At 30.5% G+C, this 24,169-nt stretch overlaps 1 protein-coding gene across 3 annotated transcripts in view; it reads left to right on the top strand.

Annotated features, from left to right (window-relative positions):
- The window catches only part of LOC139526928 (plasminogen-like), a 39,762-nt gene extending 20,904 nt beyond the window's left edge, over positions 1–18,858 (top strand). The window contains exons 1-10 of one of the 3 annotated variants that reach the window (XM_071322105.1): positions 6,225–7,069; positions 7,799–7,877; positions 8,812–9,048; positions 10,373–10,399; positions 12,495–12,731; positions 13,397–13,414; positions 14,346–14,434; positions 15,335–15,437; positions 17,632–17,851; positions 18,617–18,858. In XM_071322105.1, coding sequence (XP_071178206.1) covers positions 7,037–7,069; positions 7,799–7,877; positions 8,812–9,048; positions 10,373–10,399; positions 12,495–12,731; positions 13,397–13,414; positions 14,346–14,434; positions 15,335–15,437; positions 17,632–17,851; positions 18,617–18,644 — 1,071 coding nt within the window. In that variant the 5' untranslated portion in view covers positions 6,225–7,036 and the 3' untranslated portion in view covers positions 18,645–18,858. Of the gene's footprint in view, positions 1–6,223; positions 7,070–7,798; positions 7,878–8,811; positions 9,049–10,372; positions 10,400–12,494; positions 12,732–13,396; positions 13,415–14,345; positions 14,435–15,334; positions 15,438–17,600; positions 17,852–18,616 lie in introns of those variants that run through there. The other 2 variants (XM_071322108.1, XM_071322106.1) reach the window with 2 other exon arrangements.
- The last annotated feature ends 5,311 nt before the right edge of the window (positions 18,859–24,169 follow it).

Genomic DNA, 24,169 nt, shown 5'->3' with positions numbered 1-24,169 from the left:
TTTCTCATAGAGTAAATATGAACCGTTATACACTGTTAATTGAATGGCAAAGCAAATAATTTGAAATACAACATTGACAACAGCTGATACTATAATAATAAGATCATTGTGTTGCTTCGATATAATTCTCTCACAAATACGTATTGAGAACTGTTCCGGCCAATGTCAAAATGGGTAAACAATAAAATTACGACTCTATTGTATCTATTGTATCTATTTATTCTAAGTTGGATTCTTGTTCCCATTCAGAGTCAACATTTGTTGTGTTCTCGATTGCAAATCATCGGATGTAGTTTCCTTGTCATTAGGTCTTGTTGTCTGTGGCAAACCGATTGCTTCATTATTCATGATAATTTGTCGCGTGTACGTTTGTGACCGTATGGATGTACCTTGAGATATCGTTGACATGTAATTGGTTAATTGATAATGGATATCTTGTAACATCAGTTGAAAGTAACGAGTTATAGGCTTGCGTGGCCCTGGTCTTGCCTCCTCTGTCATGGTAGGAATGTCTTCAAAAGAAAAAGAAAAAAAAAATACAACAGTATCTCATAATGGCTATAGAAATATTGACTGGTTGGACCCAAAATTAACAATCCAGATTTACTCATTATAAGAAAACCACAGAAATCGACACTACTCAGGTTTACGATCACTTGTTAACCGCTGGGCTACTTACTAAATGTATATTTCCGCGTTTTTAGATCTATAGTTTCCAGAATAGTAGTTTTTCTAACAAGAATCTGAAATACGCTGATCTTCATATGTTCTTTTGATAACATCGGCCAATTTAACTCCCACATAGACCTATTTTTAGGTGTGTATCTAGATCTTAAACGACAAAACCAGATTTAAATGAAAGGTTATAATAAATTTCATGTCATGGCACTGTATCAATGTGTCGTTGGTTCGTTGTTACCAGGGCTTTAGTGACACTGGCATGTAATTATAGACCTTACATTAACCTTTAGATTTCTCTGTCGTCTTTTTTAGAACTCAGTGAAGTACTACTCTGAGCACATTTTGTCCACATATATTGTAAACAAACTCATTATAGATCATTGATGGTTTCGACAGGCATTATGTAGACTCTGAACTGATTATTGAATAGGCATCATATATATTAATTCAATGTAGTGCATAGTGCATATGATGTTTACTATACATATTTTTTTAATACTTTGGCTTAATGTTTGTAGCTAAAGATGGATTAAGATGGTAACAAAGGAAAATACATAGTTAAAATTAAGAAATTCAATGCTAAAGCGATAAATTAAAGAACCGCATTTGAAAGATAGAGCAAAATACGGAAACATATCAACAAAACAGTATACTGACAAGTAGAAGTATTTAAATATATTCAATTTAGTTTGTTGTAGACTTGTACAGTTGATATGATATAAGGAATATGATTTGTGAAACTTCATGTTATCATTTAGCCTATTCAGCTCATTAAATAAGAGGTAATCTCATTTTGTTCTGAGAGACTCTTTCTTTGTTGGCCCATTGGTATCATCAGCATGCCCTCAATATATGTATCAATATTGACATGTTCATTTACTTTTTTATTACCTGATGTATAAAATATCCACTTTCCAATACCGATTTGTGTTCTTATTCCAACATTTTGAATCGACTCCAATTTAGTAGAACTAGTCCATTTGAGAAACAAAGTCCCGTTCCCTTGCAGTCCTAGTCCCATAGTGATAGTGTTATCATTCCAAGTGATATAGAATTCCTTATAATTATTACAGTCTAAAACTTTTTGAAAGTTGTAATATACTTTGGTCTCTACGATGTCCGATCCGAATATATGATCTTGACGTGATTCTTTTATCATTCAAACTGTTAAAAGGTCTGTCTATAACAATTTTGTATAAATAATAACTATCCATGATTCCACAACCTAAAGCAACATATGCGGGTCTACACGTTTTCACACTGAAAGATATAAATCTGTCACTAATGGATTTGCTGAGATTCTGTATAATATAATACTTAGTGTCAGAGGTATTAACTGAGATTTCTGCACCACATTGACTAATGACACAACCATATTAAATAATGGTGAAACCACATCGAGTAATGACAAAACCATATTGAGTAAAGAAAAAACTATATCAAGTCAATACGAAACCATATCGTGTAATATCGAAATATCATTAAGTAATGACTATTCCATATTGAGTTATATTAAAACATCATTACGTAATGTCAAAACCATATTAAGTAAAGACAAAATATCATTAAGTAATAATAAAACAACATAAAGTAAAATCAGAGTTCCACATAAGACAGCTGTGGCGTTCCATTATTTCTTCTAGTTTAGAATGTGAAATAGTTCCGGTTCTCCTAAAATTGTGTTACCTCTTATTCCATTGTATTAAAATATGCGTATGAATTATAGAAGTTGATTTAGTTTGACATGATATCGTGTTATGTAAAGCAGCTTGTCAAATCGTTAAACGAAGTAAAAATCATAATAAAATAAAAAAAAAAAAATCCCGAACTACAAGGCAAGTTTAAAACGGAAATTCATTTAATTCTTTAATACGATAATAATGCGTGTTACACTTATTATTCATATGCAGTATATCTAAGAAGTTATTTCCTTTTTAAATTCCTTAGTATGAAAATACACTAGTACGTATGTTCAGTTTCTCTTGCAAAGTTACTTCTCTTAAAAGAGACTTACATTTTTTTTGGTATAAATAAGCCCGTTAGTTTTCTCGTTTGAATTGTTTTACATTGTCTTATCGGGGCCTTTTATAGCTGACTATGCGGTATGGGCTTTGCTCATTGTTGAAGGCTGTAGGGTGACCTATAGTTGTTAATGACTGTGTCATTTTGGTCTTTTTGGGACAGTTGTCTCATTGGCAATCATACCACATCTTCTTTTTTATATTAAAAAAAGAAGATGTTTTAGCATTCGAGGATGTCTGTAACATGTCTGATAATATAGGTAATCAGATGATTAAGACTAAATTTATATATCTGTGTGATTTATATTGAAATAATTAATAAGTACTCACCGAGAACAACGAATGGCAGGACAAAACAGATATCAAATAAAAACAATTTACCTACAATCATCATCATGATTTTATAATGATTCCAGTAAAAATATATTACAAGCTTTTGCTTTTATATTTCAATTTATTGACAAAGATCGATTACATAAAAAACACATTGTTGTTGTATTTCCTGTTTCCCAAATAAAAAAGGTATGCGAAATTAAAAGAAAGTTTAATTTGATTTGTATAGAATACAATACAGTAACATTGCTTAAAGAACATTTGACATAAACTTAATCTATTGATTTGATTTGTATAGAATACAATATAGTAACATTGCTTAAAGAACATTTAACATAAACTTAATCTATTGATTTGATTTGTATAGAATACAATACAGTAACATTGTTTAAAGAACATTTGACATAAACTTAATCTATTGATTTGATTTGTATAGAATACAATACAGTAACATTGTTTAAAGAACATTTGACATAAACTTAATCTATTGATTTGATTTGTATAGAATACAATACAGTAACATTGTTTAAAGAACATTTGACATAAACTTAATCTATTGATTTGATTTGTATAGAATACAATACAGTAACATTGCTTAAAGAACATTTGACATAAACTTAATCTATTGATTTGATTTGTATAGAATACAATATAGTAACATTGCTTAAAGAACATTTAACATAAACTTAATCTATTGATTTGATTTGTATAGAATACAATACAGTAACATTGTTTAAAGAACATTTGACATAAACTTAATCTATTGATTTGATTTGTATAGAATACAATACAGTAACATTGTTTAAAGAACATTTGACATAAACTTAATCTATTGATTTGATTTGTATAGAATACAATACAGTAACATTGCTTAAAGAACATTTGACATAAACTTAATCTATTGATTTGATTTGTATAGAATATAATACAATAACATTGTTTAAAGAACATTTGACATAAACTTAATCTATTGATTTGATTTGTATAGAATACAATACAGTAACATTGCTTAAAGAACATTTAACATAAACTTAATCTATTGATTTGATTTGTATAGAATACAATACAGTAACATTGTTTAAAGAACATTTGACATAAACTTAATCTATTGATTTGATTTGTATAGAATACAATACAGTAACATTGCTTAAAGAACATTTAACATAAACTTAATCTATTGATTTGATTTGTATAGAATACAATACAGTAACATTGTTTAAAGAACATTTGACATAAACTTAATCTATTGATTTGATTTGTATAGAATACAATACAGTAACATTGCTTAAAGAACATTTGACATAAACTTAATCTATTGATTTGATTTGTATAGAATACAATACAGTAACATTGTTTAAAGAACATTTGACATAAACTTAATCTATTGATTTGATTTGTATAGAATACAATACAGTAACATTGTTTAAAGAACATTTGACATAAACTTAATCTATTGATTTGATTTGTATAGAATACAATACAGTAACAATGTTTAAAGAACATTTGACATAAACTTAATTTATTGATTTGATTTGTATAGAATACAATACAGTAACAATGTTTAAAGAACATTTGACATAAACTTAATCTATTGATTTGATTTGTATAGAATACAATACAGTAACATTGTTTAAAGAACATTTGACATAAACTTAAACTATTGATTTGATTTGTATAGAATACAATACAGTAACATTGCTTAAAGAACATTTGACATAAACTTAATCTATTGATTTGATTTGAATAAAATATATGACGTTGTAGGGTTATTTTCTCCAAGCAGGAATAGGACTATGAAAAGTATGCGGTTATTGCTAATGTAAAATGCATTTAAAACAACTATGCGATAACTTGTTTCAATTTTCCTTTTTTTATTGAATTTATAACTATTACAAATCTACCAACCAAGTCACAATGCAAATAAAAGCAGCAGGAAGTATTGTAAGAGTTTATCCCATTACAAATTAATAGCTTATATACCACTCTGAAAATAAATTGACATTCGAAAATTTCAATTTGAGGTAAAAGTGGTCTAATATCTGTTCACTGATTACACAAACGGTTTTTATAATCTTTCTAAGCGATATCTTTCTCATCTTTACAATTATGATAAGTTCATCGTTATGTTTAAAGGTTGAATCTTTGTATTAAGTTCGTGATAAAATAATAATTTTAGATAAATACCTTGCCATTTCAACTCGGAAATTGAAACTGTATAAAGTTAAAAAAAAAACCAATTTTGTTTTGAACATTTTTTTAAAATAACTGAATATCAATTTTCAAACTAAGTGTTTTCTAGTCCGACGTGTATAGTTCTCTATCAGATTAATACTATTACAAAATGAAGAGGTTGGTTTTAAAAGGTTTGACTATAATCACACAGAAACACACTGTTGTTTTATAAAAATCATTATCATTAATATATAAATTGATTAAATCATTTAGTTGTAATCGAAATTAAAAGTAGAGGGTGATAATCTGAAACTCATCATATATACAAGGCTTTTAATTTGGTATGCCGGACATGGGTTCGCTAACAACAGATTTATTATAAGCGCTCGAATAAAAGTTTTAGGTTGGAAACAAAAGCTTTGACTTTTATAATAGGTAGTCGTTTCTACTAACGAACACCATTGACCTTTACAGTTGATTTAAACATAGGAATTGTTTAACTATACATACATTACTGAATTAAATTATTCATGTTATCTATACTATATAAATACCAAAGTCCAATTGTTAACCGTAATGACGTTACAAAAACGAATGGAATAATTAAACTTTATAACTAAAATAAGACAATGGTGTTGACTAAAAATTACACCAATCCAATTGTCGGGTCGAATCTGATACAGATATCAACAGTATATGTCACATGTAGTTTCCGACTGTAATACGAAAAAAATAAAACTGGGCAATTTATTATATTCCTGTCGTCATCATATGACAATACGAATACTAAAAATCCAGACAAAAATAAGTAGTAGGTACTTTAAATCAGTCACGGACCCGCAATGACGCTGGTGTATTCTGGTTTATTATACAAATTGATGATTCGTACATAAACAACTTCTTTATTTTTTTTATACATTATTAAATAGGAAAATGCATAACTAATAAGTTCTTTGTAAAAAAAATCGCATGGTTTGCAGTATAAGTTTTGTAGCTTTTAAAAAAAGACTGAAAACTATAAAGTATGGCGTAACAAATGCAAATAAAAAAAAAAGAAATTGAACGTTTGTGCAGAAGTGAGAAATGCATGTTTTGATTGTCAATTTCACTTAGTTTCTTTCGAATTCGTACTATCTTCTTAATTATTCAAACTCGTTCATTTGCAATCATACCACATCTTCTTAAATCTATCTTAAATCTGGTCAGATCACCATTGAAATCAATATCTCCGGGAATCAAACTGGATCTTATTTCATCTTAAACTTTGTTCGCGGACGCTAAATGATTGATATGTACACCGATAACATGGTAACATTTTTTGGGTGCATGTTCAACATAATTGAATGTTATGTGACTAATACAAGTAATAGGTCATAGTTGTTATCGGCTGTTCCTTACATAAGGAAATGCCTGTAACCAGCCAGGGTTATAAATGTCGTTTTCCATTCGTTTGATGTGTTTAAATTTTAATTTCATCAGGCGATTTGAATTTTCCTTGAAGTTTTTTTGGTTATTTTACGTTTTTTTAATTCAAGTTCAAATGTCAAATTTGTGTCGACCACCAAATATACATCCCTTTCTCTTAATCGTTATTTTTCAACGATTGTTTGAATATTAACTAGGTGACGTAATTACTGAAGTAAGACATAATTAAATATGTATCAGTTTAAATAATGTTGAAATAGATGATTATAATAATTATTATTATCCTTTGTCATTTAAATAACGGACCTAACGAACATGATGCCACGTTTAATACAGTAGAAGGTTAGACATATTATAATTTGCTGATTCAGCAGACAGTTAGTATATATAAAACTTGACCATGTATGTTATTTCAAGTTGGAATCAAACACTCAGAGGTAAGCATTTTATTTAATATTTTATCATTTCAACGATTGTCGCTTCAGTGTTGAGCAGCGAAAAAAACAATTCGAAATTTAAAAACTTAATACAAAAATGCCAGATGTATTCTTTTTTCTTTTATGTGTGTTCGTTGTCTAACCGACAACAAACTTCAAACTGCTTATTTGTAGGCCAACGGATACGATCATAAATAGTTGATTAACTTTTTTGTATTTATCGATTTAATATGTTAATGAAAAAATATAATTCCTCACTAAAATATTACATGATTTACATTCATACTCACAACCAAGAAACATATATCCTTCTTATCTTTTCTTTGTATTGTTGTGTCACCTTATTTGTATAACGCATTTTTTTGAAAATATTTTTCATTTCAGATAAGAAGTCATTTAATGCCTTAAACTAACCTATACATCAAATGCTAAAAAATAGATGATAATAAATGAAATGCTGCAAAATAACGTGATGCATCAATTATAAACATCTAGCTTAAGTGTAAATGAAACTTAAATAATCAAACAATTGCCTTGAAATATTTAAAGTTTGAAAGAGAACGATACCTTATCTTATCATACACCCTGAAAAATAAAATTTGTATAAGATACAAGTCGATAAATGGGAAATGTTTGCTACCTTTAGACAATGATCATATTTCAATATGTATGTATTTTAAATATTTGTTGATTTATAGGTAATTACACGACATTTCAATTTATTTTCAGAACATCATGGCGTGTTCGACTAGCTATGTACTGTTCTGTGGTATATGGTGTATTGGTGTTTGGGCATTACATGTAACAGGTATGATCTTTTTCAAGAATAATGATATTGAATGCTAATGACTAGAAGGTCCAAATGGAATTTACCCATTATAAATACAATGAGTCAATGTTGATTGATTGACGGTTCCGTAGCTTCATTCAAATGTAGTGTCTCTGTATTGGTTGGTTTATATGAACTCATTGGTTTTACTTTCGGAAAATTCTTTGTATACTTCAATATTCGATCAATTAAATTTCCGTATTAGTCACAGCATGATAAAGTTATAGTTTCATTGTTTTAAAAGGTTATCTTTTATATTTTCATGTTTTGAATTGAAACGACAAGCACTTCAAGTCGCAGTTTGACTTTTAAGTTCCATCTATTATAAGCAAAAACATAGCAAAATGAATTAGCTCCAAAAGACCTGAATAGGCGCATGATGATTAAGACGTGTAATTAAGTATGGTTATACAGTTCAAAGATTTTGAAATTTAAATTGTGAAACAACAAATGTCATGATACTTTTTTAAAGTTGTACATAGCTTTGCGAATGATTAAATCACAATACACATTCATTCACTAATCAATAATATCTAATGCATATTTATAATGTAGTGAATTATAAGCGAATGAGTATTCAAGGTTTCTGCAAGCGTATAAAAAAAAATTGTTCTGATAACATGTCTAAGTACATTCTTCTTCCGCCGCAAATATAGGTATTTGGGGAAGATACAAAGAGTTTAGGAATGTACAACACGGTAGAGATTTACTATAGATAATTGACCGTTCGCAACCATAGTTTGAACGGTAAAAGGTTCAATTTTAAGAACAAACGTCATGATAGTGTTACTACTTGTATTATATCATTTTTTATAGCATGTGTTAACGCCAACAGATATCAATAATGTAACTTAAATTGTAAAAATATTTATAAATAATAAGCCAGTTACTAAATGCCTTTTGACCTTTAAAGCAAAAGAATGTATAGACAATCAGCTGGGTTTGGATTATGATGGAACCGTTAGTACAACAGACAGTGGAAGAACCTGCCAGCAGTGGTCAGAAACGTACCCACACTATCACCTACTAACAGAAAAATTGGGAGATCAACATAATTATTGTCGAAATCCAATTCCCGAACCATTCGGACCTTGGTGTTATACAACTGATGCTGCTACTAAATGGGAATATTGCACTGTTCCTCATTGTGGTATGATTTATTTGCTTTGTAACTATTCTGACCTGAGCGTCACTGATGAGTCTTATGCAGACGAAACGGGCGTCTGGCATATCAAATTATAAGCCTAATACCTTTGATAATTATAGTACCTAATTATATTTATATATTTTTTTGTTTAATTGTTTATTATGATGTTTCTCATGTCTTTTATTGTTGAAACAGTTCTACACAAATCGGTATCGTGTAAACAATAGTAAAATATTTCCTGTGCAATGACAAACAAATACAATCTATTAATTACAAATCAGGATGCACTTTGTGAAAGTAGTAGTGACGACGTTATACTAATACACCATGCATAAAAATGTCCTTGTAAAACAATTGATAAAAATAATCAATGATTTGTCTTGTTGGTAGTATTTAACGGTATATAAGGAACTTGTTGTTACTCTACGACGGTGACAGCAACTTTCCTATTTTGGTTCAGTAGTTGTCGATTGTTGATGTGGTTCATAAGTTTCTCGTTTTTATACAGATTATACCGACGGTTTTCTATTTGAAATGTTTCGCACTAGTCATGTAAGGGCCCTTTTTAGCTTTCTGTTCGTTGTGAGCCAGGACTCTGTTTTAAAGACCGTGCTTTGACACATACGTGTTACCTTTTACACATTGTGACTTTGATTGAGAGTTGTCTCATGACACTCATTACATATTTTCGTCTTGATATTCATTTTTTAGCTGATTGAAGGGGGGATAGAAATTGCCAATCTACACATATAACTAATGAAACCAAAAGGAAGTTATTCTGTTGTTTTTATCTTTTACTGTGGAAGATGACCTATCAAAATCAACCACTTTTTATGCAAAGAAAATGATACGTGTTATTCGTCTAATTTGTTAAGCCATCAAACAGAAAAACAACGACGTTTAGTATTAAATATTTAATAATATGTATAACACAATGGGTACCTCTTTTATTGTCACAACATGAATAGAGCGATATCCCTTTTGTCAAGTAAAGAACGAAAAACTGCTTCAATGATGAACTAAATGAAATGTCAAGCTAAATATTATTTACAAATAAAAGAAAATGTATACATTACTTTCATACATTAATTTTGCAACTTGTCTTGAAGCTATGGTAGCACGTCTTACACGCAAATACCAAATTGAACTTAAAATGAGATATTTTTGTACCCCTTTTTACCAAATTGGAACTTGTTATAATTGAGTTATTACTTAAAGATTCTTTGTATAAAATTGAGAAAGGAAATGGTGAATATGTCAAAGCGACAACCACCCGACCATAGAGCATATGTATAACATATATAATATCTTTTTTCTCTTTTTCTAGATAGTTATGATAACTCACCAAAACCAGGTAAGACTTTCGAATTTTACAGTATAGGTGTTCTCACTGTCATGTCATATTGTCTAGTGGAGAGTTGTCTCATTGACAATATGGACAATGACACTATACGTTCCTATTTTCATATCTAATTATAATTCCTCCATAATATTTTTTCTCATCTTACTTTAGTCTATGCCAATGCCTAAGTATTATTTATACGATCATGTAGATTTGATATATATTCTTTTAAGATGTCCATTATAGATAATTGTTTATCTATTTTACATTGGACAGTAAAGAAGTTAATAGCTTTATCAAAGGTGGAGCTAATGCTTATACAGATAATCCATTCATACATAATCCTAGGTTCTTATCCGACAATGTTAAGACATGCTGTAATGGAATACCACATGCAAGTGAAGAAAATTAATAGAGGCCATCAGTAGCCTTTCTTAATGTATGAAATTGTTGATTAAGATTAAGGGTGGTATCGTCGTTGACGTGTATATCAATTTTATACCGAAGCTGTGTTAGTATCATTGATTTGGGTCTTTAAGTATTTATGTAGTGTTTTATTTTGGTTTCGTCAAGTTACACGCGTCTGGCGTACTAAATTATAATCCTGGTACTTTTGAAAACCTTGTACAGTAAATGGACTATGTCAAGGATTTTGGTTCAATTTTGCAAACAGCTTTGGCTCGTTAAAACGAACTAGGTGACACCATGATTCTTTTACATCATTTAACGGAAATTCACGCACCAACAACATTTAGTCTTCTAAAAAAAATCTTTGGAGTAGAATTTTAGACTTAATGATTTTAAGACAATATTTAAGAACTTTTTTTTCGTATTGTATGTGCTTTCTATACAAATATTCACCTGTTTTGAAATAATCCGTAATATTTTAGACAATAAAAGAGATAAATGCATTTGTTTTCGATTATCAGTTAAAGTTTATCGCGCCGAAGATGTTCCTTGAACTTAACACTCATTATCGTTATATGAAAAACACTTAATTATGAAATTAAATCGAATACACATTGTAGAATGTAAACTAGTTTCATTTAGGAACAAGTTTGTTATATTTATCTATTTCGGAATTATTGTTTGATTGTGGATGATGTCCGAATTCATACTTCCGGGTGCTGAACACAATTCAATCGAAAGGAAATGTGTAAGTCAAGCTTTTGAAATAAAATATTTCTGTAGTAGCGATAAACATACAGCGCTAAGATAAGTTTAACCCTGTCACATTCTTTCGTACCTTTTCCATGTCTGAAACCTGTAGTTTATGGTTTTAGATAGTTTTATTTGTTTTTTTCATTAATGGTTTTTCATTTGAGTTAGGTAGTACATTTGATTTTTTCACATATTTTATGTTGTGACCATTTAAAACCGACTACACAATATCAATTGTGCTCGTTGTTGAAGTACGGACGGTTGCCTAAAATTTCTTATATGCACTTCAACTGATTAATAGTTGTCTCATTGGCAATCATGCAGTATCTTTTTAATTTAAAAATGACAACATGAAATGAGAAATAAATCTTTACAATACAACATAGCACATCAAATACACATAGTTCTTGGTACACTTGTGTCCTTTTGACGAAAACAAATTAATATTTATAATATTAAACACAAACAAAAACCTGAAGAAATTGATAACAAAATGTGTATATTGATTACTTCTTACAAATTTATTAGACATAGCCGATCGGTAGTTTATATATTGTAAATGGAGAAAACACACGTTTATCATGACAAAAGCCTAACTTGGTAAACAGAGGTTGTTTTAACTATTAGAATATTGAACCAATTGCATTTTCTTGCACCGTCCTAAGTCAGGAATCTGATGTTCAGTAGTTGTCGTTTGTTAATATGGTTCAGAAGTTTTTTTTATATATATATCAAACCGTTGGTTTTTGTTTGTTTGAATGGTTTTAACACTAGTCTTTTGGATCCCCTAAAAAATTGCTGTACACAGTGAACCAAGGCTTTGTTTTGAAGACCGTATTTTGACCTTTAATGATTAACTTTAACATATAATAACTCGTATGAAGAGTTGTCTCATTTGCATCACACCACATCTTCATATGTCTGATAATAGTTTATGTAATTTTAGAACAAAATTGTCGAATGGATCAACAGGGAAAAAATTACACCGGAACAATAAGCAAAACAAGACATGGAAACACGTGTCAACGATGGTTATCGGTAACTCCATATACGCATCGAATCTCGGGTAAAAAAGAGGATCATGAAAATTACTGCCGCAATCCAGACAATAGTGTATATGGTCCATGGTGTTATACAACTAACTCGGGTGTTAGATGGGAGTTTTGTGATATACCTTATTGTGGTATGTTAAGTATTTGACATCACTATTATTTTCGAATCATATAAAAATAGATTGAAAATTGTGTTAGTTTCGTATGATAAAAGCTTTACATTACATCTTTAATATGTTGCATCATTTTGAATTCATAGGTCATACATAATCAAACAAGGATATCAAAATTTTAGTTAAATATATTATTTATTATTTTAATCTATAATGTTCTTTAGTAATTTATACACAAGTTGTTTCGCATACTAAACTTGGAATTTAACAGTAAAGGCTTGTTTTGACTTCATGAAAATAATTATTCCGAACGAAAAAAAAAAAAATAATATTAGACATGTCTATGGCATGCCAGAAAAACAATAAAAATAATTCTTATCAAACTGTGTGATTTTACTCTAAATTTTTATATTTCACAAGTGAAAGGTTTAACTAGCTCTAAAACAACGGTTGAATCCAATATGTTTTTTTAAAAAGAAAATGCCTGTGCCAAGTTGGGATATGAAATTTGTTTTTCATTCGTTTAATGTGCTTGAGCTGTTGATTTTACCATTTAATTTGGGAATTACCGCTTTGAATTTTCTTGTAGCTCAGTATTTATTTTAGTATACTTTAGATAAAGACGTCAATCAATTTAAATCAACTGAAATAATAATATGTTGGCATATACACTTTTATTGCAGAAGGAGCAGACAATCCAGGTGAGATGAGATGCTTACACTTTAGTCAACATATTGATACTATTATCTTCCTAGGTGGATGTTAAATACGCTTTCTAGGTCAAAATATGGTAGCAGATGCATAATTAAGATCAGTTATACCATAATATCTAGTTATCAATAATTGTCTAGCATTTCATCGCTATAATTATTCAAATGTAAATGTCTGTTATAGATGCCATTGTCGTTATAGTAAAAATAATAATAAAAAAAAAAACAATACCAATTATCTTTAACAACATATACAAGCTCACTATTTATATCACAGATGTTTACAAGCCAGCACCGTTGATATTAATAATGCGGATTTGCTGATATACACTCGTGCTGAAGAGGTATAGCCGACATTGACGGCTTAACCAAAATCTTTGACTAATATAAATTCTTCATTTTTGGTGATTTTCCTTTTACGCAGAGTTCTTTTGGTCACTTTATCTACGGATGTACTGTTGGCATTAAATATCAGAACACAGTATATCTTTAATCTTAATTATTAAATTGGCTGCAATGAATTATATAGACTTCCTAGTGAAATTAAAACCGGTAATTTCACATGTGAAATAAACGTGGTTATTTCAATCCTTTGACGTCATGAAACGAAAACGGTGTTAAGACGTCGATAAGTCTTTAGAGATAAGATTTTAACATACACTTTCCACTGTGTCAAACAGTTGATTTGATTCAGTTTTACAAAATCTATAATTATACTGAAAGTGACTAAAATCATTGATAAAATACACGTATGACATGCACATGATAAGGACCAAACATTAAAAAGTACATTCCAGATATATCTGACGATAACATGAAAAAACCTTAACATTAAATTCATCATAAACTGTATCAGATTTCTTTGTCATAGGTGTGTTATTTATTTTTAACTTCTGAACTTAATTATATTGCAATACTTCAGGAAAGGCACATTGGAAACGTGGCTGGCAAAGATATGAAGATTCGTGTTATTCAATCCAGTACATAGAACGAACTTGGTATGAAGCTCAGGTACGCCTTTGTTACAGTTCGTTTTAATCAGCACACATTCGTACTTCATTGTTCAACAAACTATTTGTCCTTTTATCGTTTTTTTCTGTATTTTTGTTTGTTTTCCATAGCGTTGCCTTCATCATGTTTGTATTTCTAATATCCCTTGATTATTTTTCAATAAATGAGACAAATACGATCATGTATTAATACCTATCCTACGTCAGGAACATGTTGTTTAGTGGTTGTCGTTTGTTGATTTGGTTCATAAGTGTTTATCATTTTTAATGTATATTAGACCATTGGATTTCCTATTTGCATTGTTTAACACTAGTCATTTGGGTCCCTTTATAGCTTGATGTCTGTGTTGTTAAACACCATACCAAGGCCTACAATTATTTACTTGTTTTACAAATTGTAACTTGGATAGAGAAATGTCTCATTGGCACTCATCCCACATATTCCTTTTCTGTAAACTTATTAAGTTTTTAAAGAATATAGTATCTATCTATCCTTCTATCATATTTCGTTTTATGTACCTTTCTTTTTCTTTTTGCAAACATAATCATCTTAGTCGTAGTAAATTTAAAACATAAAAATATTTATCTAGATATTATTTCTATGAAACTGCAAACATGAAAACATAAAAACGATCATGCAAATTACATATGCAGGTGTATAAGAAGGTCGGTATCTATGTTACGTGCAATGAATTTATCTCAGTCTGCAATACTTGATTATTTGATGCAAACCCTCTTATCTATTTTATCATGTGTATAACCCTTGTTGATGGTAATTATATTATACAATTTGTCGACTGACTCATATGTTTAGTAATGATTTATTCATTTTTACTCACAAATCTAAATAACTATCAATTTAAAACAAATGTCCCTCCAATTCAAATGTCTTTTGTTTAAGGACTACTGTAAATACAACCTAAATGCGTATTTGGCTGAAATTCATACAGCTGGAGAAAACAACTTCTTGATGAGTATCCTACCAAAGCCGACATTAGATGACGGTAAGTAGTACGCTAGACTTAAAAAATTAAAGTGAGGACAAAAACAAACAGAAAATAGGATAAACTCTAAAAGAGGGGCTAAAAATATCAGAAAGACATTAAAACATAAACAGACAACGCAATGGCTACAAAAGAAAAATATTTTATCTTAAAATCAAAAGTTAAATAACAAAACAACCCTCCCCCCAAAAAAAAAACGAACTTCGCAGCAAATTCTAGAAGAAAAGCCTTTAATTAATTGGCATAATCAGTAGCACAAACACCTCAAACGAATAGATAATAACTGTCATATCTACGTCTTGGTACAGGCATTTTCTTATTCAGAAAATTATAGATGCAACCAACCTGTTTTTATAGCTAACTAAATCTCTGACTTGTGTGACAGTCTAATAAAATAATATCACAATAGGTGAAAACGTCAGCAGCAGTCAACATTGTGTGATAATCTTAATCACTATAACAAAAAACCAACAACATGTGAACGAAGAAAAGCTAAAACATCCGTATAACCTAAGTTTTTGACATTGATAACCGATGTTTTCTGAAAACCTTAGTAAGTTTTAACCTTACAAATGTAAACGGACTGCTATTCAAAAAAAAATATTACACATAAATGACTGGAAGAATTTGTTTTCGATTGACTGATTAATTAGATGATGTTTAACACCTCTTTATGTAAGATCTACGATCGTTAAAAACAGTTCATAAAGCTGTCACAGGTTAACTTTGTCTGGTCAAAGTTACTGGTTAGAACTCAAAATGCTGTACAGTTTATGATAAAAGTTATATATACTAGTCAACAAAAGAAACGATACAAGACTTTTTTTTTCAAATTAAAGATAAAGTTTTCCGTTCATTGGACCAATATTGAAAGTAGTAATACTAAATCATTATGGAAATGTAAATCCGTTTAAAAAATTTTTTTTTTGCTTTCGAGACGTTTTTTTGATTTTATTTTTTTTACAAAATTTACATAAAACGACAATTTAAAAAACAGAAGTTCCAATTAATGATGCCAACCTCTCATTTAAAAGTAAAGACAAAGTTTGCCATCAATTTGTTTTAAAAAATTATACAGTTTCTTTGTGTATTTGTTAAGCAAAGTTCGGCCCTACGAGAAATCGTTAAAATGTATACTGCGGGAATTCTCGCTACATTGAAGACCCATTGGTTGCCTTCGGCTGTTGTTTGCTCTATGGTCGGGTGGTTGTCGCTTTGACATATTCACCATTTCCTTTCTCAATTTTATTATCAACTGATTTACCATAGACAGTATGTGTAAAGTGATATTAAAAAAGCGGTAAAAATCTTAAAACTAATCCGAAAGGTTACAAATTTACTGTGTGTTGTTTTCATATCTAAAGCATTGATTTGAGACGAAAATAAAAAAACATTTTTTTTGCATTTTTTTGTGAAAAAAAAAACAATATTTCAACCCATAATTACAACATGGACATAACTTGATTAGCATATTGAATATTTTTAAACAAACTTGAAATTTTATTTAGTACTTAGAAAATTATCTGTCGATTTTTCATTCAACTTTCCGCAAAACTAATTTGCACCCTATGCTCGTTTACACGGAATTTAGATAATTTCCGACAAGTTTTGATTTTCATTATCACATGTGCATACATTGCAAATGAAAGCTTTTTAAAACAGTATATCTCATTTTGTTTTATATTTCATACTTTTTGATAAATTTTAAGTCGTGTATCGTTTCTTTTGTTGACTAGTATATAAACAAAACATATAACTCCGAGAAACAATCAAAATGGCAAGTCCCTAATCAAAACGTAAATTCAAAAGTTCGAACACATTAAACACACGGATATTGACTGGCATTTTCCTGATTTGGTACAAGCATTTTCGTAGGACAGATCCACATGTATAAAATTTGAATTCGACACTTGATATTCTGAGAAAAAGAATGTTTGCGTCTTCAAAACATTACCGTTGTTATCGTTTGTCTGATAGGTTTCTTAAATGTAGCATTGACACGTTGTTAAAACTAATGTCGATCAAAGTAGGAATATAATTCGGGTTACAAATGGACCGGCTAATGCCATTCCTGTTTTTTTTGGCTATCATGTTGACGCTAGTATCGCTATATGACGTGTAGTAAATTTAATTCAAGAACTGGCATAGGCATTGAAAAAGTAGACTCTTATCTATTCCAACCAATGTATTTCAGATGATATATGGGTTTGGCTTGGCGCAAATGATTTACGAATGGATAGACGATTTATCTGGAACACAAGTGGCACCGAGTTTGATTTCACTGATTGGGGACCAAGAGAGCCAACCCGATACTATGAGGAATGTCTTTCCACTCACTTATACAGAAGAGATGGTAAACTTCATTGGAAAGATAGAGCATGCTATTGGTGGAACTTCTTTGTCTGTGAGAAAAGGTAATTAGATAATTCTATCTGTAAAACTTGTATGATTGTAATGAAGGCAGAAGTATACCGCTGTTCAAAAGTCATAAATCGTTGAGGGAAAATAAATTCAGGTTACGAACTAAAACCGAAAGAAACACATCAACTATAATAATATTTATAATTTATTCCAAAAGCAATGCAATTTATGGGATACATACATATAATATCAAAGACGAAAACAACGGAGCAACAGAAACACTAAAGTTCAACAAATATTTATCTCAACATTCATAGAAAGAACTATTTGATAACAACTTCCATATCCTTGACTTGAAATAGGACATTTAATAAAAACAAAGGTGGGTTGAACCTGGTTTTATGGCTTCACAAATATCCGGCTAATATGGCAATGTTAAACAATATCGCTAAAATGAGAAAAATAATTTATATAAAACAGAATCATTCAACAAATTTATTTGAGAAACACACAATCGTCATAGTTTAATTCAAAATAAAGTAGAGGAATGCAATGAAATGAAAATAGATCTTCGAAAAAAAATTGATTAGTTGACACATTTACCTCGTTTTAAACTTCCACAAATTTAAATGTCGAGTTAGATTCATTAAATTTAACGCGCTTAATTATTGAAAGGGGGAAATCGTTTTACATGGCTCGATTTTTCTGATACAAAATCAAGTTCGTCAGGGAAACAAACAAATGAACAAGTCAACTTGCATTGCATAGTCGTGACCTGTGTTAACCAATCATTGTTAAATTTTCATATATATTTTCAGTGTTGGACGTTCAGGTTGCGAGGAATAGGATACTACATTGTTGAGTTGTCTACCAAACATAAAGATATTAAAACGGAGATTACAATTTACTTTTAAACCGCCCCTATTAACAAGACAAGAGAGGCTAACAAACTCAAAGTCACATTCTTATTCTCAAGGAAACATTGTGGACGGAATCTGTCCTTCCTAATCCATTATACACACTTTCTTAGCTTAGCTCCAGTAAAAATTCCTGTTCTCTATACATTTCCATTTCTTATAGAGTTCATCTCCTACCGTTCGACAGAAAGTATACTATATAGGATTATTTTACATACTGTATACTCATATATGAGAAGATGTGGTTCGAGTCCCTTTAAGACAGCTCTCCATCAAAGAAACAATTTGTAATGAAAAACATTATAGGTCAAAGTACGGGTTTTAACATAGAGTCCTGGCTCTGACATATATATTGTTCTTTTTTTTCGTTTTGATTTGACCTTTTTACGGAAGTTATTGAAATCCAACTTCTTTGTTGGCGATCGTACCCCTAAGTCACTAATAAACGCAACTTTTATAACAGGGTTTGACAGAAACTCTAATGTAGAATGATTTACAGCATGTGTTACCGACCACATTTAACCGTTATTTAGAACTATTACACTACAACAGAACAATTAACCTCCCACCCACCCTCATAAAAAGATCATTGATTAATTATTTATAACGCCACATAGAGTACTACTGATTATTTTTCCGCTGTCAGTTTTTATTGATGTAGTAAGCTAGAATGCACGAAGTGAACCATTAACCAACAGCTGGAAATCAACAATCATAGAAAATAGAGATTGGAGTAAAACGCATCTTCAACATGTAGGAACTGACAAACCTCAGTCTGACACGCTTCGTATACTTATAGCTTGTTGTTCGGTGTGAGCCAAGGCTCCGTGTTGAAGGCCGTAACATTGACCTATAATGGTTTACTTTTTTTAAATTGTTATTTGGATGGAGAGTTGTCTCATTGCCACTCACACCACATCTTCCTATATCTATAAGCAAAAGTTAAAAGAGTCTCTCGAGGAACAAGAATGATTTTTAAGCATTCAAATGTCAAAGTCAAATTTAAGAAAATAATATCTCAATTCACAATTCACATATTTAATATCAGTAAGCAGGCACACAAAAAAAAATGCCCATCAAAATCAAAACTTTTATATATCTATAGTTGGTTCTAGGTCTGAAATTTTTTCCAACTGTACATCTAAGTCTTCCCTTATAGAAGTTTTCGAGGTGTGCATACAGCCATTCGTGTCCTTTTGTTATGATGAACCCAATGCAAGTTGCTGGTTATTTAGAGTTGGTAAAACGTCTTTGAATAAATCAAAGTAGAATAACGAATTAAGTAATTCTTTTGTTGTCATATAAGTAAAATGACATCGAACAAAAAATAACAACAACACAAAATATCTGATTTGAACACACATACGTATATAGATAAATATGTATTCAAATATAATTAACTACGAGTCCCCTGTCCTCAGCTCTAAAGACTGTTTTATAAAGGGACCTTTTTCATTTGGTTTATATTGGAAAGATTTTATAGCTAACAGTGTTCTTTGGTCTCGAGGTATTTGTAGATATCTACTCTTTTCTATGAGTACATTGTGGGCAATAACAACGATTGGAAATGGGTAATGTGGTGATTTATTCCATTGATTTCATTTTTAAGCAGTCAAATATGACAAAAAAATCATAAACTATTCGACTTGCTTGTAAGTACTCGTGATGATCGTATTGTTGAAGACCGTTCTTTCATTCGTAGACATCTTTGTTGTAATATTTCGGTCTCTTCGATGTGTTCGTAAGTGCTCTTGTAGAAATGAATTGTAATGGAAGCTTTTGACAGTCATTAGACATACTTTAAAGTGATAATGTTATGTATACTAGACCTGGGCATGCTTACTTAGAATAGTAATAATTATTAAAATGCATGTTTTATTCATAATTTGCTTCTTGTGGCACAATCCCATCTCAAGATATGGAAATCGAAAAAAGACAAGTCAACAGTGTCAAGATGTAATGCTGTTTGTTTTCAGGTAACTTCAATTATGTTCTATTTGCTAAAGCGACAGGTAAACATTTAACAGCAACGTTTCTCATAGAGTAAATCTGAACCGCTATACACTGTTAATTGAATGGCAAAGCAAATAATTTGAAATACAACATTGACAACAGCTGAAACTATAATAATAAGATCATTGTGTTGCTTCGATATAACTCTCTCACAAATACGTGTTGAGAACTGTTCTGGCCAATGTCAAAACGAGTAAACAATCAAATTACGACTCTGTTATATCTATTTATTCTAAGTTGCATTCTTTTTCCCAACTTAAGACAGATAATCTAGAATGACATGACATACTTGCACACTAAACATATTCAAACACTGTTATTAAACTTGGGAATTAATTTTGGGATAAGTGACGAATTGTTGACATACATAAGTATTTGTATACTGAACAATAGACAGTTGATAGAAAAAAAAACACTTCGAACTGCAACATATATTACTACAATCTCTGTTGGGAAATCCGCATTTCATACCTAAACACTCTCCAAAACTTCGGAGTAAAATATGTTACTGAATGTCAAAAGTATATTTTATGTGTATTGTTGTGCGTATGTGTATCTCACATTGGTTAGATGTATAGGGATAGTTTGAGATCTAAATAAAAACAAATTCTGCCCCATTGCAAGTTTGCTACTGTTACAAGTGAGGAACCTCTAGTCTTATGTATATTTTTAATTGCCGATCATTTGAAAGTTTAGAGTACAGTCTGGTATTATTTCGTTATACTAGTGAACATTGTTTAGAGGTCAGCTGAAGCCCGCATATCTTGAAAGAGGGAATGGGGGATCTCGCAGCGTTTTGGATCCATTGGTGGCATTGGGCTGTTTTTTCTCTTTGTTCTAGTTGTTGTTGTGTTTAAAAGGTGCAATAAGATGAATCTTTGCATAATTTACTTACACTCTAATATTGCATACACGGGTAATCAATTTAATGTTTCATTATAAATATTAAAGTTTTATCTTTCAACAAGTACGCTTGCTTGATATTTATATATTGCAAAACAAAAACACATAAAAAGATAGTCATTCTATAAAGTATTTTAAGAGACTACATTTAACAGTATAAAACAAAGGACTATATGGTTACATTTTTAATGTTAAAAGAGCAAGATGAAAAGACACGTTAGCCCTGATCATATATTTCTGCTATTCATACGAATGTGTCGAAATAATTCTACTTAGGTCCGTCATAAAGAAGCTTCACATTACAATCACTCTCTGGAAATTGAATGCAGACGAAACAAATAGGAATGGAAACGTTAGGCTCTTGGCAAAACATCGAGAAGGACTATAAAACCAACAAAAACGACAAATACTGTTATACCGACACACCCTATATAAAACGATGATTTTCGAGGATCCGTTGCGCTCTGTTGCCTCCTTTTATATGATGATAATGTTTTCCTATCTACTCTTAATTGATCAACCAGGACATTGCTGTTTGGGGTAACCGATACTTTAGGACAACTACAGGTACATGTTGGAGTACATTGTTCTCAACATGGTGCTATTTCAGATGTAGAAATAGGGGATGATTCCGTAATGGTTGTTGATACCGTAGATGTAGAAATAGGGGATGATTCGGTAATGGTTGTTGATACCGTAGATGTAGAAATAGGGGATGATTCGGTAATGGTTGTTGATACCGTAGATGTAGAAATAGGGGATGATTCGGTAATGGTTGTTGATACCGTAGATGTAGAAATAGGTGATGGTTCGGTAAATGTTGTTGATTCTGTAGATGTTGATGCAGCTGCGTAATTAATTATTGCAGAGCCTTCATTCTTTGTTCTCGATTGTGAATCATTTGACGTAGTTTTTCTGTCTTCAGATCTTGTTGTCCTTGGTAAATCGGTTGTTTCATTATGAATGTTAAGTTTTTCTGTTGATGTGTAAGTTTGTGGCTGTATGAATGTACCATAAGCTATACTCGACAGGTATGCAGCTGATGTTTTTTGTTTTTGTCTTGTCAAATAAGTTGAGACCAACAGGTCATCATTTGTCGTTCTATTCGTTAGTTCTATTGTCTTGTCAAAGGTGGGAGGTATAGCTGTAAAGGAAGAACTTAAAAATTCAGATTGAACATGTTGAACCTAAGAAATTCATAATCATAAACGTACGAAATAAGAAAACTCGTCGCAAAACTTAATGTGAGCGGGATTATTACACCTAACTTGAATTTTGAATTAACAAAAGGTACTTTATATTGGTATTGTAACAAATGTCTGAATTTGGTTTTTGTTTACCCAATATTAGAATATAACACACTAATTGAAAAATAAATTAATTGCATCATACTATATACACAATGTAATATTTCAAAGAAGCATTGACTTATCGAATTCATGTTTAATTGATTTGACTTAAGTTCTCAATCATATAAAGCTAAGACAATATTAACTTAAACTCAATAAGGCTTTTCTTCTAAAATACTTGTATGCCACATATTTCATAACGAGTCTTTAATTTGTATATTTCTTTTTTTAAATTGTTTTGATTCGACAATTCTAGTGGGAAGTAAATCCACAGAAGATGTGCAGATTTTCGAAAAGAGCTTTTTCTATTTATTTATTGAAGTCTTTTGTTTTCAGTGGGACATTTTGATTTAGGTTCGACATAAATGGCTTGTGATGCGCATGCATATCAGAGAATGTTTACCCACTCGAATCATCCGTTGTTGTTTTGGCCTTAATTTGTATTTTAGTGGATTATGAGACTTGAACACCAGAAAATATACTGCTGCCTCTATATAAATAGTCATTCGCAGAGTTTGTTATGGTCAATATGAGTTAACTTGATAATTTTTGTCCATCGGTCTTTTTGCAGATCATAATTTTTTGTCTGTTAAGCAGTCACCTTTATCTAGAACAGTAATATATATGTAAGACTGTGTATTTCAATTGACAAAAAAGTGTTTCATTCTTTCATTAGGACTGAAAGTATTTTGTTTTTGTTGGACGAGGGATGTGAATAAAAATGTAGTAGCAAGAAAACAAGATCGGTGACACCACTGTTCATGTTTATTTTCTGAAAGCATACCATAAAACCTATCGTCTCATATTTTATTTGAAATGATATCAGATACTTTTCTTCCTATTCGCAAAAAAAATTTGTGAAAAATCTATGCATTAATGAGGACTCATCTGCATTGATAAGTCAACTAGTAAGCAATCAATGTTAACACCTGATATATAAAATATCCAATTACCATAAGATAAAGTTGTGCGAATTCCAACGTAATAGATTGGCCACAAATCAGTAGTACATATTAGAAATGCAGTCCGACCACTCTCAAGATATAGTCCTACCGTGATAGTAGTATCATTCCAAGCGATAAAAAAGTCTTTATATCTTGCACATTTCAGAACTATTTGAAATCTTGTACATAATATATGAGTTGAATTTTTTTTAACGATCCATACATATTATAGTGAGATCTTAAAA

Source organism: Mytilus edulis, chromosome 6 (genome assembly GCF_963676685.1).
Source record: "Mytilus edulis chromosome 6, xbMytEdul2.2, whole genome shotgun sequence".
Lineage (NCBI taxonomy): Eukaryota > Metazoa > Mollusca > Bivalvia > Mytilida > Mytilidae > Mytilus > Mytilus edulis.
This window is presented reverse-complemented; position numbering and strand designations above follow the sequence as displayed.